The sequence below is a fragment of the Ictidomys tridecemlineatus genome, chromosome 13 (assembly GCF_052094955.1).
Source record: "Ictidomys tridecemlineatus isolate mIctTri1 chromosome 13, mIctTri1.hap1, whole genome shotgun sequence".
Classification (NCBI taxonomy): domain Eukaryota; kingdom Metazoa; phylum Chordata; class Mammalia; order Rodentia; family Sciuridae; genus Ictidomys; species Ictidomys tridecemlineatus.
Genome location: NC_135489.1, coordinates 25,794,938 through 25,808,671, shown reverse-complemented (window position 1 = coordinate 25,808,671; position 13,734 = coordinate 25,794,938). Strand labels below are relative to the sequence as shown.

At 36.7% G+C, this 13,734-nt stretch overlaps 1 protein-coding gene across 1 annotated transcript in view; it reads right to left on the bottom strand.

Annotated features, from left to right (window-relative positions):
* The window catches only part of Skor2 (SKI family transcriptional corepressor 2), a 40,807-nt gene that overhangs the window by 20,566 nt on the left and 6,507 nt on the right, over positions 1 to 13,734 (bottom strand). Inside the window, exons 4-5 of the mRNA XM_078030069.1 lie at positions 2,839 to 2,904; positions 2,360 to 2,458 (exon numbers count right to left, since the gene is read on the bottom strand). Of these exons, the coding sequence (XP_077886195.1) occupies positions 2,360 to 2,458; positions 2,839 to 2,904 (165 nt within the window). The remainder of the gene's footprint in view (positions 1 to 2,359; positions 2,459 to 2,838; positions 2,905 to 13,734) is intronic.

Sequence of the window (13,734 nt, the reverse complement as noted above, 5' to 3'; positions counted from 1 at the left end):
TTGACTGCCTCTTTGTGGTGTGTAGAAACCACACATTACTCAAACTTGGGCACACACATGCCACTTCCTTGGTCAGTTAAGTATGTTACAGATTAAAAAAAAGTGGAAAATTTTGTTGTTGTTATTCAATCAAAGTGTTTTATACATGTGGCAATCACAGAGGATTTATTTAAATTCAGATCAAAATAATGAATGATAGATTTGAATTGAAACTGTCCAATCATAGCAATATTTTTAAACAGAAATGTATTATGCACAGTGTACAATAGAGCAGTTACTAAGGAAAATGTATAAATTATTGTAAATTAGTCAATTCCTTAAATGACTGTTAATTAGTTCTTTTTTTTATTAATAGGATAAATTATGGCTACACTGGCTTCATGGGGAGCTAAAAGGGCACGTTAGGGATTCAATGGGACTTGGACCCACTCCACTGATCTAAAAGCAGGGCTTTGCAAACTCTACAATTAGATAAATACCAACCACAGGGAAATAAATCATTTGCCGTCTGCTCCTTGCTGCAAAGAACTGTAAGATACAATCTTTCTTAAGATATAGCTTTAGGGGGCTGGGGTAGAGTGCTCATCTAGCATGCATGAAGCACTGGGTTCAATCCTTAGGACCACATAAAAATAAAATAAAGATATAGCTTTAGAAGGTAGAGAATTCTGAATCCTGTCCAAGCACCTGTTTTTTTATAAGGCTTCAAAGATATTTTTAATATTTTTCTTTTCTTGAAGCTACAAATGTCATGATGTTCCTAAATATACTACCCAAAGTTATTGGCTGTTCTCCTGCCTTCGATTTTATTCTGAGGCTCAGAGGAATTCTCTGGCTTTAAAACACTGAAGCCCTGGAGCCCCAAACCTGTCTTGGAGTTCCAAAGAGATCATAAACTTGGCAGACCCTCCTGCTCCTGTGGTCAGAGCTCTCCTCCAACACTCAGCTACCTCCTCGTGTTGAGTTCCCACTAAGTATTATTGAAACTCAGTTTGACAGGTTGCCAGAACCTGGTGCTATTCACAAATGCTCCTGGCGTCCACTTTCATTTGTGTTGACTATGGCACCTGGGAAGCTTTGGTGAGCACAGACCTTCAAGTTCACACGATCAAAATGGTCACAGTTACTACAAAATCTTACAGATGCTGGATGCTGGTCTGTGGCTCTGGCACAGAACTATCAACTCGAATTTTGTGATGCCAAGATTAACAGCGAGGGTCCTGTTGATATTCTAAAGAAGTGTCTCAGAAAAAGTTAATTTTAAATTTATATAATTTTTAAAAAGTGTACATATTGTTTGCTTTCCCACTTTCTCGGAAGAGGTGAATCTGACTAAATGAAACTCCAGAAATCTTGAAAAACACTACTTGGATGCATTTGTCCCATGTGACCCAGCTCGGGGCAGGTGAATTTTAGAACTTTGGATACCTTCTATAAAATATTTCCAAAATTCCAAGACTCTAGGAGCAGAATGATAGTTTTTAGGCTACAATGTCTCCTGCCCCACATTTGGAATGGAGTTTTAACATTCATTGCTAATTGAGAATGCAAAACGTCTAAAGTTATATCCATTTTCATCTAGTTATATCAGTTTTAATTACAGTAGTCCCCTCTTAATTCAGATACCCAAGGTCAACCATAGTCCAAAAGTATTAAATGAAAAATTACGGAAATAAGCAATTCATAAATTTTATGTAGCTTTCACTATACTATATGGTTGTTATTTTTCTATTTTATTATTGTTGTTGTTAATCCCTTTGTAAATTACATTTTATCATAGGTATATATGTTTAGGAAGAATCAGTATATGTAGGTCCCAAAGGCAGTTTCATGCATTTAATGGGAATCTTCAAATGTATCCCCAAAGATAAGAAGGTACTACTGTAACAAAAGATTCATGTGCATTAAATTGCTAAAGTTTAAATTTTCCTATTTATATATATTGCAAGCACCAGGTATCCATCCAGAGATATTTAAGAATAAGAGTTCTTTTGCTTTTCATATCTATCTTAGATAATAATAAATACTTGTAATTATTTTGTTTAAAAACATACAATCTGAATATATGAATATATTTACATTTTAATTACATGTCTATATACGTATTTTTAAATAGACACTATACATACACACACATACACATATCAATACATAAATACAAAAAGGTTTTTGTAAGGAATCTTATCTGTGAGCCAATTGAAAGCATAAATAAAAGACTATAATTTATGAATATTTAGACCATGGAAAGTCTGTCTGGGATTGAATTTAATCCCTTAATACTTAAAATCACATTCTTAAGGCTAATAATAGAAATGTCAGCAAATATCACAAATTCAATGAAATAAAAGTGATTTCTTACTGAATACTGGGAAAGATGTATTTCCTTTTAACACTTGGAATTCTTGTTCCAGTCGTCTCCGTAAATCTATTTGTTCAAATAAAACCTTCTGAAGTTCTTCTAATAGGGAAAAAAAGAAGAGTCATTTTACTAATCTTTATAAATAACTCTCTAGAGAACTGTTATATATGGCAATTTATTATTATAAGACAAAATATTTTACCAGTTTAAAAAGTGTTGCATAGACATAGGATAGATTTTGTGCAGAAATCCATGAATATAAATCAATGTAATATATTATTTTAAAGTATTGTATTACAGTGTCATGTATTGATTGATATGTATGCATTAATCTCAATTATATCCACCCAATGGTCCATATATTATTCATATGTTGCTTGTCAAGCTTAAAATATGGTGTAGAACAAAAATATCCTCTTATTATCTCCATAGTCTTTTAAAGCTAAGAGAAGTTCTACAGGATGAAAACTTTTCTTTACCTTTCCCCATATTTTCTACATCCTTTTTGAGTGAATGAGGTGAACTGGTTTCTTGTGTATGTTCACCTTTTAAAAAAGGAGAAAAATATTATTAGTTTTGTGTAGGCTATTTTCTGAAAGTCTTTCTTTGCATTTTCTTTGAATATCTACAAAAGAGTTTATTTAATAATAACCTGAAATTAGAACTGCTCAGACCCAAGTGTGGTTTTCATTTGCTCAGGTACGATTCTCCTGAACCTTGGAGGGAGCTACAGAAAAGGAGGGCGGAACTGCCTGGCCTGTGCTCAGCAGCTCCGGTGAAAGCAGAATCCTGGACTCCACCCTTCTCCAGGTTCCCCACGACTTCCATCCTTTACAACACAAGTCATTGCTGGAATGGGCAAAAGAGCCGGCTGGGCAAGTTCGGATTTCTGGCAGAAATTTCTGATCAGAGCTGCTCTCCTCCCTGAAGTGAAGAGTGAAGTAGCCTGATTTCAATTAGGAGGCCCTCAGGACCATACAGAGGGAAAAGCCTCCTAGACTTCTCAGGTCCCTAAAATGTGGGGCAGTGAAAAAGAAGTGGGGGAAAGACTTGAGTTGTTCATTAGCACGGATTTGCTTGAGGATAGTCTTTTAGCTACTCATTTTGGACCAATAAAATTTTTTTTTTAAAGAGAGAATGAGAGAGGAGAGAGAGAGAATTTTTTAATATTTATTTTTTAGTTCTCGGCGGACACAATATCTTTGTTGGTATGTGGTGCTGAGGATCGAACCCGGGCCGCACGCATGCCAGGCGAGCGCGCTACCGCTTGAGCCACATCCCCAGCCCCCAATAAAAATTATACTGTGGGACCTTGGGGTGTAACTCCACGGTAGAGTACATGCCTAGCATGCCCAAGGCCCTGGGTTCAATCCCCAGCACCAAACAAACAAACAAACAACAAACCCCAACTATGTTGTGGGTAAATGTTAAATTGTTATTCTTACTTATTTTTCTTGTGCTGGGTAGAGTAATAGAAAGCTAAACAATTTTTTAAAAGTCCTATCTACAGTAAATTTTTTTCCGGGGTTGAGGGCTCCTGAGTTCAATCCTCTGTATCCCGCTCCCGGAAAAAAAATTTACTGTAGATAGGACTTTTAAAAAATTGTTTAGCTTTACTACATAATCCAGAAAATCTAAATAAACCAAAGAAATTCAATCATTCAACTAAGCAGATAATTGTATCTTCAAACTTCAAACTGATTTCTGCAATATCCAAGTAATGTAATTAAGCTCTCTACCCTTGTCTAGAGAGGTGTGGTAGAACAGATAAAGGCACTCTGACACTGGGTATGATGGCCCATGGCTGTAATCCCAGTGGCTTGGAAGGCCAAGGCAGGAGGATTGCAAAATCAAGGTCACTCTCTGGGAAGCTTAGTGAAACCCTGCCTCAAAATAAAAAACAAAAAGGATTGGGATGTAGCTCAATGGTAGAGCACCCCTGGGTTCAATCCCTGGTATGAGGAGGAGTGCCCTGAAAAGGTTTTATGGATTCCCTTCCCCAGCTCCAAGAGGCTAGATCCCGCCTCTGTGTCCTGAGAGCATCTTGCACAGGTTGTGGTCCTGTCTGCCTATTCTTCTTCCTCTCCTACTAGGCCATGTGCCACTTGGAGAAAGGGGCTCTGTCTTTTCTGCATGGCTGGTGCTTAACATAGTCCTGGAGACACAATAACCCTTCAATAAAGTATCTTCAGTTGTTATTGAAAAGAATCCAGGAGGTCATAAATTCTAAATTATGGCATAAGCAAGAATTCATTGTATCAATTCTCTCCTATTTATCATTTCCCTCAGCAAGAAACAAAATGATGGCACACACCTATAATCCCAGCAGCTCAGGAGACTGAGACAGGAGGATTGTGAGTTCAAGCCTCAGCAATGGTGAGGCGTTAGCAACTCAGTGAGACCCTGTGTCTAAATAAAATACAAAATAGGGCTGGGGATGTGGCTCAGTGGTTGAGTGCTCCTGAGTTCAATCCCCTGTATCCTGCTCCCCCGGAAAAAAAGAAACAAACTGTAATGGCCCCAGGCACTTGTAGGAATACTAGAAAATTTCATTGCCAAGGTAACTTTTTCTATGAAAAAAGAAACAGAATTTCTCCCCAAAGCAACAACTTATACTTGGGTATCATGGTCTAACAGGAAAATCTTCAACATGATACTATAAATGGCATTTCTGCACTCCACTTGGTGATTTTCAGGAGTGTGTGCATGCTAAGCATGCTCTTGTGTTTGCAAATATCTGTGCCTGTGTGTATGTGAGTATTTCAGAACACATGCATGGTTAGGGATGGAGCTTAATAATATCCTTGGCATTCTTAAGTTCTTTAATGGCAGGCATTTTCTCTACTAGCTAGTCCCTTCCACACAACCTCATTCCCACTCATCTTGGATGTGACCTCTATAGGCCTAGGTGCTAATGCTTACTCTTAACCTTGAAATCTTGGTTTTCTTCACATAATGAGAAAGTAACAAGGAAATACCTGTGAAATAGTTTAAATATAGACCTAGATATAATTCCTAATAATACTATTATCTAAAAGAAGAACAAAATGAAGGTTGAGACAAATCACTTATATGTAAAGAAAGAATAATGGTATTTTGAAATGAAAATGAATATAGATTATATGCAGTGTTGCCTATTTAGTCTCAGTCAGCCAGTTGAGCATGTAGAAGTCTCACACTCGTATACAATATTAAATCTGAATGAGAGAAGAACCAGGCCACACATATCTTTGCACTTATCTATAGGATACAATGAGGCTATATCATTCTACAACTTCCTTGATCACTCAAAACATGACGTAGATGAGATCATTTGTTCCTGAAAAGGCAATTCTAGAAGTCATGTTCTCATCACATGAGGGATGGGATTTTTTTGACTCCTTAGTATATTTTGTGGACTGTTTATTTTATATTACACTTCATTTTGATAATTCAGTTTAACAATTAAAATATGATTTGCAAAAATGCCTGTCTTTTCCACTTCACAATTAGTCAAGTTTTACATGAGTATGAAACCACTAAACAGATAGCTAATAAATGGAAACATGAACCACAGGAAAATCTGCTGGTGACATTAATAACAAGCTTTGCTTTCCATCAGCTTAGAGGAGGTTTTGTTGATATCAGTGTCTATTTCAGATATTTTACTGAAAGTTTTTGAGCTGAGAAGATTTAAATGTTTCCCTTACAAAGCATTTTTTAAATAGTTAGATGGTAGGTAAACAAGGAGCACAGAAGCCGCTTCGACTGCCTTGTGTGCATCTTTTACTGGACGGTTGCCTTTTGTATATTACTAATCCGTGAAAACCAGATTGTTAATGGTGGTTAAAAATGACCTCTGGGAGCCTGGATGTTTGTTCACTATTACTGCTAATGTTTACCATCTGGTTAAAAAAAAAAAGGCAGTCTAATACTAGATTAAATAAATGTGATTTAATTGACAGTGAGCTTCCACTTTTTATAAATATTCCATCAGGTTAGATGCATTTTACTTGTACAAAATTAATGAATGGGTTTGGAAATATCCCAACATTAAAATGCTGGCTTCCCTCTCCCTCATAGTCTCCCTTTAAAAAAAAAAAAGTTGCAGTGTAGGGAAACATAGCAGTCTTGGTATATAGAGCTAAAGGAGAGGATGTTACACACAGAAGGAATTTGGTTTCAAACATGTCTTAAGTCAGACCACACAAAACAGTCGAGTGGCTTGAAGTTGGAACATAATGAATATTCAGGGCATAAAATGCACCCTAGGAGCCAGGCATCGTGGTGCACCCCTGTACCTACACCTACTCCAGAGGCAGAGGCAGGAGGATCAAAAGTTCAAGAACAGTGTGGGGAACTAGACCTCGTCTCAAAATTCAAAACAATTTTTTTTTAATGTTCAGGAATAGCACATCCCATGGACAGATGTGACTAAAACTTGCTTTTTGGGGGATCTGATCACAATGGCCCCCACCAGGGTACCTTCACAGGTCCAGCTTACGGTGCTCGGCATGGTTTCCATGCAGCCCCAGCAGGCAGAGGCAGCATCATGTATGTTAGTGAAACTTTACTGCTGCCATTGCAATGGAAGCAGGGGGCCTGGGGCTACAAGGTTCCTGCTTTCCTGTTCCTCTCCTGGGTCCTCCAGAACCAGGTGGTCCGGGGTTCTAAGTGAATGCTCCACACTACCCTGAGTTCAGCCCTCATTCAGCCATTGGAAGTGGAAATACAAGAGACATGGATGTGAGAATCCATTCATGCCATGCTGCAGCAGACATGAGCAGTAAATAGCAAACGAGGAAGGAACTGGAACCTACAAAGAAAAATCTTTAGTCAATAAATTCATTATCATTACCTTTCAAGGCACAAGAGCAACTAACTGCTTTCTCTCATATATCATGCCACACCTCTGCTCAAGAACCTGCAATGACTCCCAGTGGTCTATATCAAAGAATCCACTCTAACTTTTTCCTTGAAGCCTCCATGTTCTCCCATAGCTTTGCCCCACCTGCTAAAAGGAGATGTCCAGTGCCAATACAAAACCTTTATTGAAGTCAAGTCTACATTTCCCACTTCCACTGGACGGTTCCGTCTTACATTGTTTCTCTTACTTAAGGTACCTTTCCCTCTCTTCCCTGTCCATCTAAAATCAGAATGCCATCCAAGTCCCTGTCAGTCATAGACTCAATGTTTGTATATGTCCAATAATCTCATACGTTGAGATCCTCATCTCCAATGCGATAGTTCAGCCTTGGGAGGTGATTGGGAGGTTTTGAGACTAGAACCCTTAGGAGTGGTTTTAGTGTCCTTATAAAGGAGGACTCAGAGAGCTCCCTCCCCACTTTTCTGCCACATGAGAACATAGCAAGAAAATAGCTATTTATGAATCAGAAGGAGAGCTGTCATCAAACACTGAATCTGCTGGCACCTTGATCCTGAACTTCTCAGACTTCAGAACCATGAGAAATAAACATTGCTTAAAACACCCAAATCTATGGTGTTTTTGTTATAGCAGCCTGGCTTCAATGGCACTTCTATAAGCCTTTCTCAACTTCCGCAAATGCCACTGACCTCCTTCCTATGTTGTAGTTCAAAATGCTTATCATCTTTCCTCTGCCCCTTTATATCCAATATTCTAGTATTTCTCCTCTGTTAGTCTGGTCTTCTCCACTAGAAATATGTTTTCTGAGATGCTGCCCTACAGGTAGCCCTATCATTCCTACCCTAGGGAAGGATACAAATGTATTCCACTAATACTTGGACTTAACTCATTCTGATTTATGAAAGAAATACCAACTAGTGTTATTATAAATCCTCATGTGTCATAAAGGGTTCTGAAACTTGAACGGAGTTCTACAAATGAAGAAGCACATTTTTGTTGAGTCTGTAAACAAGTCAAGATGGCGCCTGGCATTTTGCCAGGGGGAGTGGTTTGTGAAGTAACGCCAGCGAGCCATTAAGTGTGGAGATTCCTTATTGGTTTACTGCTGTATCTAGTTTATGTTAATTAAGATAAGCTGTGTGGAATGTATAAATACCCCTCCTGTCCTACAATAAACGGCTGCCACTCCTGCTGTATCAATGTACACAAGTTCCTCGTTACCGCCTGGTTATTTTGCTGCAGCTGGACTGCGGCACATTTTGATCCATTTATACATTCTGATGAAGTTAGGCTAACTCTATATTTTCAGAATACTGGGAAAGTTGGTGATATTCCAGTAGGAAATTAGTTTTGTTACATTTGATCTTTAGAAAACCAAACCATAGCACTGAATTACAACCAAAACATGGGAAAATATCAATGAACTATGGAAACATTGGCTGCTTGACTGAAAGGATGGTTCTTCATCTAAACGTTAGAGTACATGTATATCTCATGTGAGGACAAAATACACGAGTAAGTAAAATTAGCTTACATTTATAGAACTCATTTAGTTATTTACTTTGATTTTATTTTTTGTGATACTGGAGATTGAACTCAGGGCTTCATGCATGCTATGCAAGGGCTCTACCACTGAGCTACAACCCCTGTCCAAACTCATTTAATTACCACCAAATGAGTATGTTCTGTTTGTGGTCATGAGGAGAAGTTGATTAAATAGTACCGCTCTTCTCAAGCCAATCTTTAAATTCAATAAATAAGATTGTTTAAATACTGTAACCTGTATATACATGGGGTATACTATATGCATGGGAACAATATGAAATACCACGCATTTGGGTAAAGAGTAAGGAATGTGGCCTTCACCCATCCCTTCTAGAGAAATGCAATCTCTCTTGCCCCTTCTTTCATCCTCCACTTGGTTTCGGGCTCCTTGTCTTGGCTATCTCCTTTATAAATTCTCCCTTGAGCCTTCAACTGGTACTCAGAGATACTGCCAGCTGCCAGCAAGTTGTTTGTCACTGAAAAGGCCTCTGAGTCCCCCTAGTACTGCTGTTGACAATACTGATGAAAAATATTTGGAAAAAATATTTCCTTTTATAGAAAGAAAGCATGTCACATAATTGCCCACTCAAGGTAACTTTACTGGAGGAAATTATTTTAGTCTGGGGCTTTGTCCACACATGAGATACACATGTACTCCAACGTTCAGATGAAGAACCATCCTTTCAGTCAAGCAGCCAATGTTTCCATAGTTCATGGGCTTGTGTGCTACCACCTGTGTTCTGGTGCAGGGGAGCAGATACATCCTGCACTGAAAGCTGCAAATGGTCTCTGCATGCTGTTCCTATGCCCTCTCAGGCTGGACTAAGGTTCTGCCTTCTTGCTTCCCAGAAACTTCAGCACAGGGCCTGACCTCTGTTGAACAGCCTCCATCCATGCACATTTAATTCCCAAATAAACACTGACTTTTAATAATTGATCTTAGTTTTATAATCTGGATCTAATTGAGGCTTTTCTGTAATTTTTATTTTTTCTTTCTCTTACAATCTATTTTAGAGGTATAAACAGGATGAGGTCAAAATTAATCTACAGTTGGTATAACTAGTGGGTTTAAGAATAACCCAAATTTAGTACAATATATGATTCAGAGAGTCTTTATTTTTTATTTTTATTTTTTTAACTATAAATAATTGTCTTTTTCTTTTCTTTTTCTTTTTGCTTAAGTTCAGAGAATTTTTAAAATATGCTTTTCATCAAGACATTAAAAAATCAGTTATATAGAAGGCAAGGTTAAATAATTTTCTCCTCTATCAACGGGACATAGACTTCTGCTAATTTCTTGGTGCTAAATTTCTACATTAAACTACTTCCCCTGTGATGTTTGGCACTTTAGTGAGGTCACAGAGCAGAAGATAAAAAGAAAATCAATATCACTGGAGAGGGTATTCTATAGAATGAACTAAATATTAACTCCATTAGTGGGGGTTGGGGAAAAGCAAGTGTAAGATTAAGTAATGCTAGTGGGATTACAATTAAACCCAAGAGTAATGAAAACTTTATAACTTATGATCAAAACTTATTGTGAGTTGTATTGTGAGTTGCTTCTTGAATCAGTACATTAAACATCTTTGATCAGTGAATCTTGAGTCCATGCAAGATTTTTCTTGAGTTTTAGAATTGGTGTTGTGAGTTAATGCTATTTAATATTTTTTTTCTAGAAAGTTTTTTTATTGTCCTTCTCTATCTCCTTGAGTTTTATATACATTTTTAAAAAATCATTAGTAAGAAAATATTTTTGTCAATAAAAAGAAACTGATATGTGAAACATATGGATTATTTAATTTTTGAGTATATATATTGAAAGACCTCAAAATACATTAGAAAAAAGTAAAAGTTTGTACTAAATTCGAGGTTAGAGGTTTCATCAAAATTTACAGGCAGATAAATTGAGACGCAAACTTACTTGAATTTACCTAATAAGTAAGAGAATTACAACCTAGATCTACTATTCTGTGCTTTTAAGAATTTCTCTTCTTCTTTTGCATTTTTTTAAAAAAATCATAAGCCTGTTCTAAAATAGAATGGAATAATAAATCAGAGTGCCTCATCCGCTATATATTCATGAGAAGTGTAACTGCTTCTTACTATTCTCAGAAATCCATCCACAGCATATTAAGTACACTAGAGAATCATGCCAGTGGAAATCAAATTGATTTTAAAACTTCTATACATATAACAAGATGCAGCCACGCTCAGGGTCCGATGGTGCTGGCATTTCTACAATGAAAGGGATTGGAAAGTGAGGATGACTCCACTTCCCAGATTTCCTTGACCTGCAATAGCTTTGAGCTGTCTTACCAGCTTACCCTAGTGCATTCAATTTCAAATCACTTAACTTCACTGAAGTTATTCAAAACGAATATGCAAAACCCTAACTCTGGGATTGCAAGCGAAATTCTGTCATTTATATTTTTGAGTAGGTAATATTTTGACCAAACTACCATCTCCTCAATCTACTGGGTTTGGTTTTAAGCGTGGTCCACTTTTAAAGGGATCTGTAGATAAAAGGTCTACTGGCTTTTTGGGAAATTTGGGCTAATTAAGAACTTCAATGTTTGGCCCTTCTAATTATACAGAAGTACAAACATAGATTCTGTGTAAGGTTAATAGCCATTAACAAAGAGGTTTTAAAAAATCATTTAAAAATATAATCTGTTCAAAAAATTGCTGCAAAGTAACTTACCAATGAGGCTGAAAGGATGAAGAAAGGCTAAACTGAATTAAATGTTGAACCAAAAAAATCTACTGGAACTAAGTATTTGCATTAGGGGTCAGTTAATGCAAGTAACTATGACTTGAAGATATTTCTATGTCCTTAGTTGTTTAGGAAAAAGTCATTGGAATTTCGTGATGAACTACATTTATGACTACCACGGGAGAGAAAAAATTCATATAAAAATTAAAAATGCATTCTGACTTATCAGGCAGTTGGAAGAGACAGTTCACTCTTCAATGTTATAGCTGCATATGCAAAGAAATTAAATATTGTTATTTTCAATACTAATGAAAATAACATTAATACTAGTGAAAATAACAATAGACATTGATGAAAGCAACACAGTGTTACTAATATAAACTTGGCTGGATGCAATTTTGTGTAGATCCTTATCATAGTATTTCTACTGCAGCATAGCTAGTCTGTCTCATCCTCTTGATTGGCAGCAACTCAAGGTCAGAGTAGTGTTGATTTCTACTTGAATCTCTAGGGCCTAGCAAAGTACCGAGCACACAGTATGCATTCGAATCTAATTGTGGAGTCAGTGAGTAAATAAGTAAACACTATCCTGTATGTGTAGATGTTAACCTTTGTCGCATGGGAGAAATATTTCCACTAAGCAGCAGTGAGCACCGGATAAGGCATTTGGTTACTCTTGCTCCAAGGCTGCTTATCACAAATGCTCATAATCTCTTGGATTCATCTGAATTTTTGACACTTTGCCAAATAAATGGATTCTTGGAATCTGACCACGAGTAAATATATTACTATCAAAACAGGCCAATTGGGTGCCTACTCTGAGATTTTCTCAAATGTGTATTTCAATACAAGCAAATTTCTCCTACAAGCAAGGACAGTTGAAGAAACTTCAAATTAAGTCCTATGACAACTCAAACCCTTAAACACTTTTAGGGGTTTAAAACTTCACATACAGGGCCTGTGCAGTGGCGCACAACTGTAGTCCAAGCCACTCCGGAGACTGAGGAGGGCAAATGGCTTAAGCCCAGGAATTCAAGACCAGCCTAAGCAACCTAGGGAGATTCTGTCTTAAAAGAAATAAACAAAACAAATAACATTAAAAAAAAAAAAAAAGAATCTCAATATTCCCAGCCAAAGAGCCAAAAGGATGAATTCCTTGGAGTCAAGATTCCAATATAAATTTAACAAAATATATTCTTCACCTGAAAGTTGCTTATTTCAGTAATGTTTTCATCCCTTGCACGTCCTGTCTCCCATTCAATACAAGATAATAATATTGTATAACCTAATACCTACATACTTTCCTGAATAATGTGAGAATGAAATTGTGATATGGAAAATCAATGTGGAACAAGTTTCTCTGGGAATCTGTGTCAAATTAATTATTGTGAGAAAGGGACTAGCAATATATCACCGGTATGAGTGGGTGTTATTACCAACGTAACTATTGACTGCTCTGCCCCAAGCTCCAGGCACTGCGGAATTTTTATGTGAACACCGATCCTGACTACACTTTTACTTACTTCCTTTTGGCATTCATAGTTCCGTTGGAATATCCAACAACAGTGAATCCTGTGGTTTCTATCCCTCTGGCTATCATTCTTGGGGTTCTGATGGTGTCTCAGGTTTATATTGGCCTTAATGAGGTGTGGGGAAAATAAAGCTCTTGCAAGGCCAGGACTTGTTTCTAAATTCCATCCAAATCATAAGAGGGTGGAAGAGAGAATCCAGTTTTTAACAAATCGCAGAAACTATTAATACGCACATAATGAAAAAATGGCAACTCCGAGAAGGAATCAGTTTGTTCTAATAGTTTATATTTCTAATAGGTCCATTGTTGAAATGCTAACTTAAAACTTTCATAAAAATGTCATAAAAATTATGAATACAAGTTGTTAAATGCAGTGTAAGAACTTAGAGTTTCTAAATAGAAATGCTTTCAGGTTGTGGGATCTGGGTTCTCTCATTTAATCTGGAAACTATTTTAAATATTAAGTTATCCTTTAGTTTTGTACAAGTCATTGTTACCTCTGGAAAAGCACATTTTATGTTTTTATAGCATAATTATGATTTTTTTATTTCCTTCAAAGTTTGTACCAAAATAGAGTTAAAAATTTAGCAGAATGAGACTTAAGACTTAATGATGATTGATGTTTACTAGCTAAATGAAGTATAATGTCTGGTGTGAATCTTTCTCTAAATGTTTTATTTTACTTTAAATACATGCATATTATAATTTGAACTTAAATATCC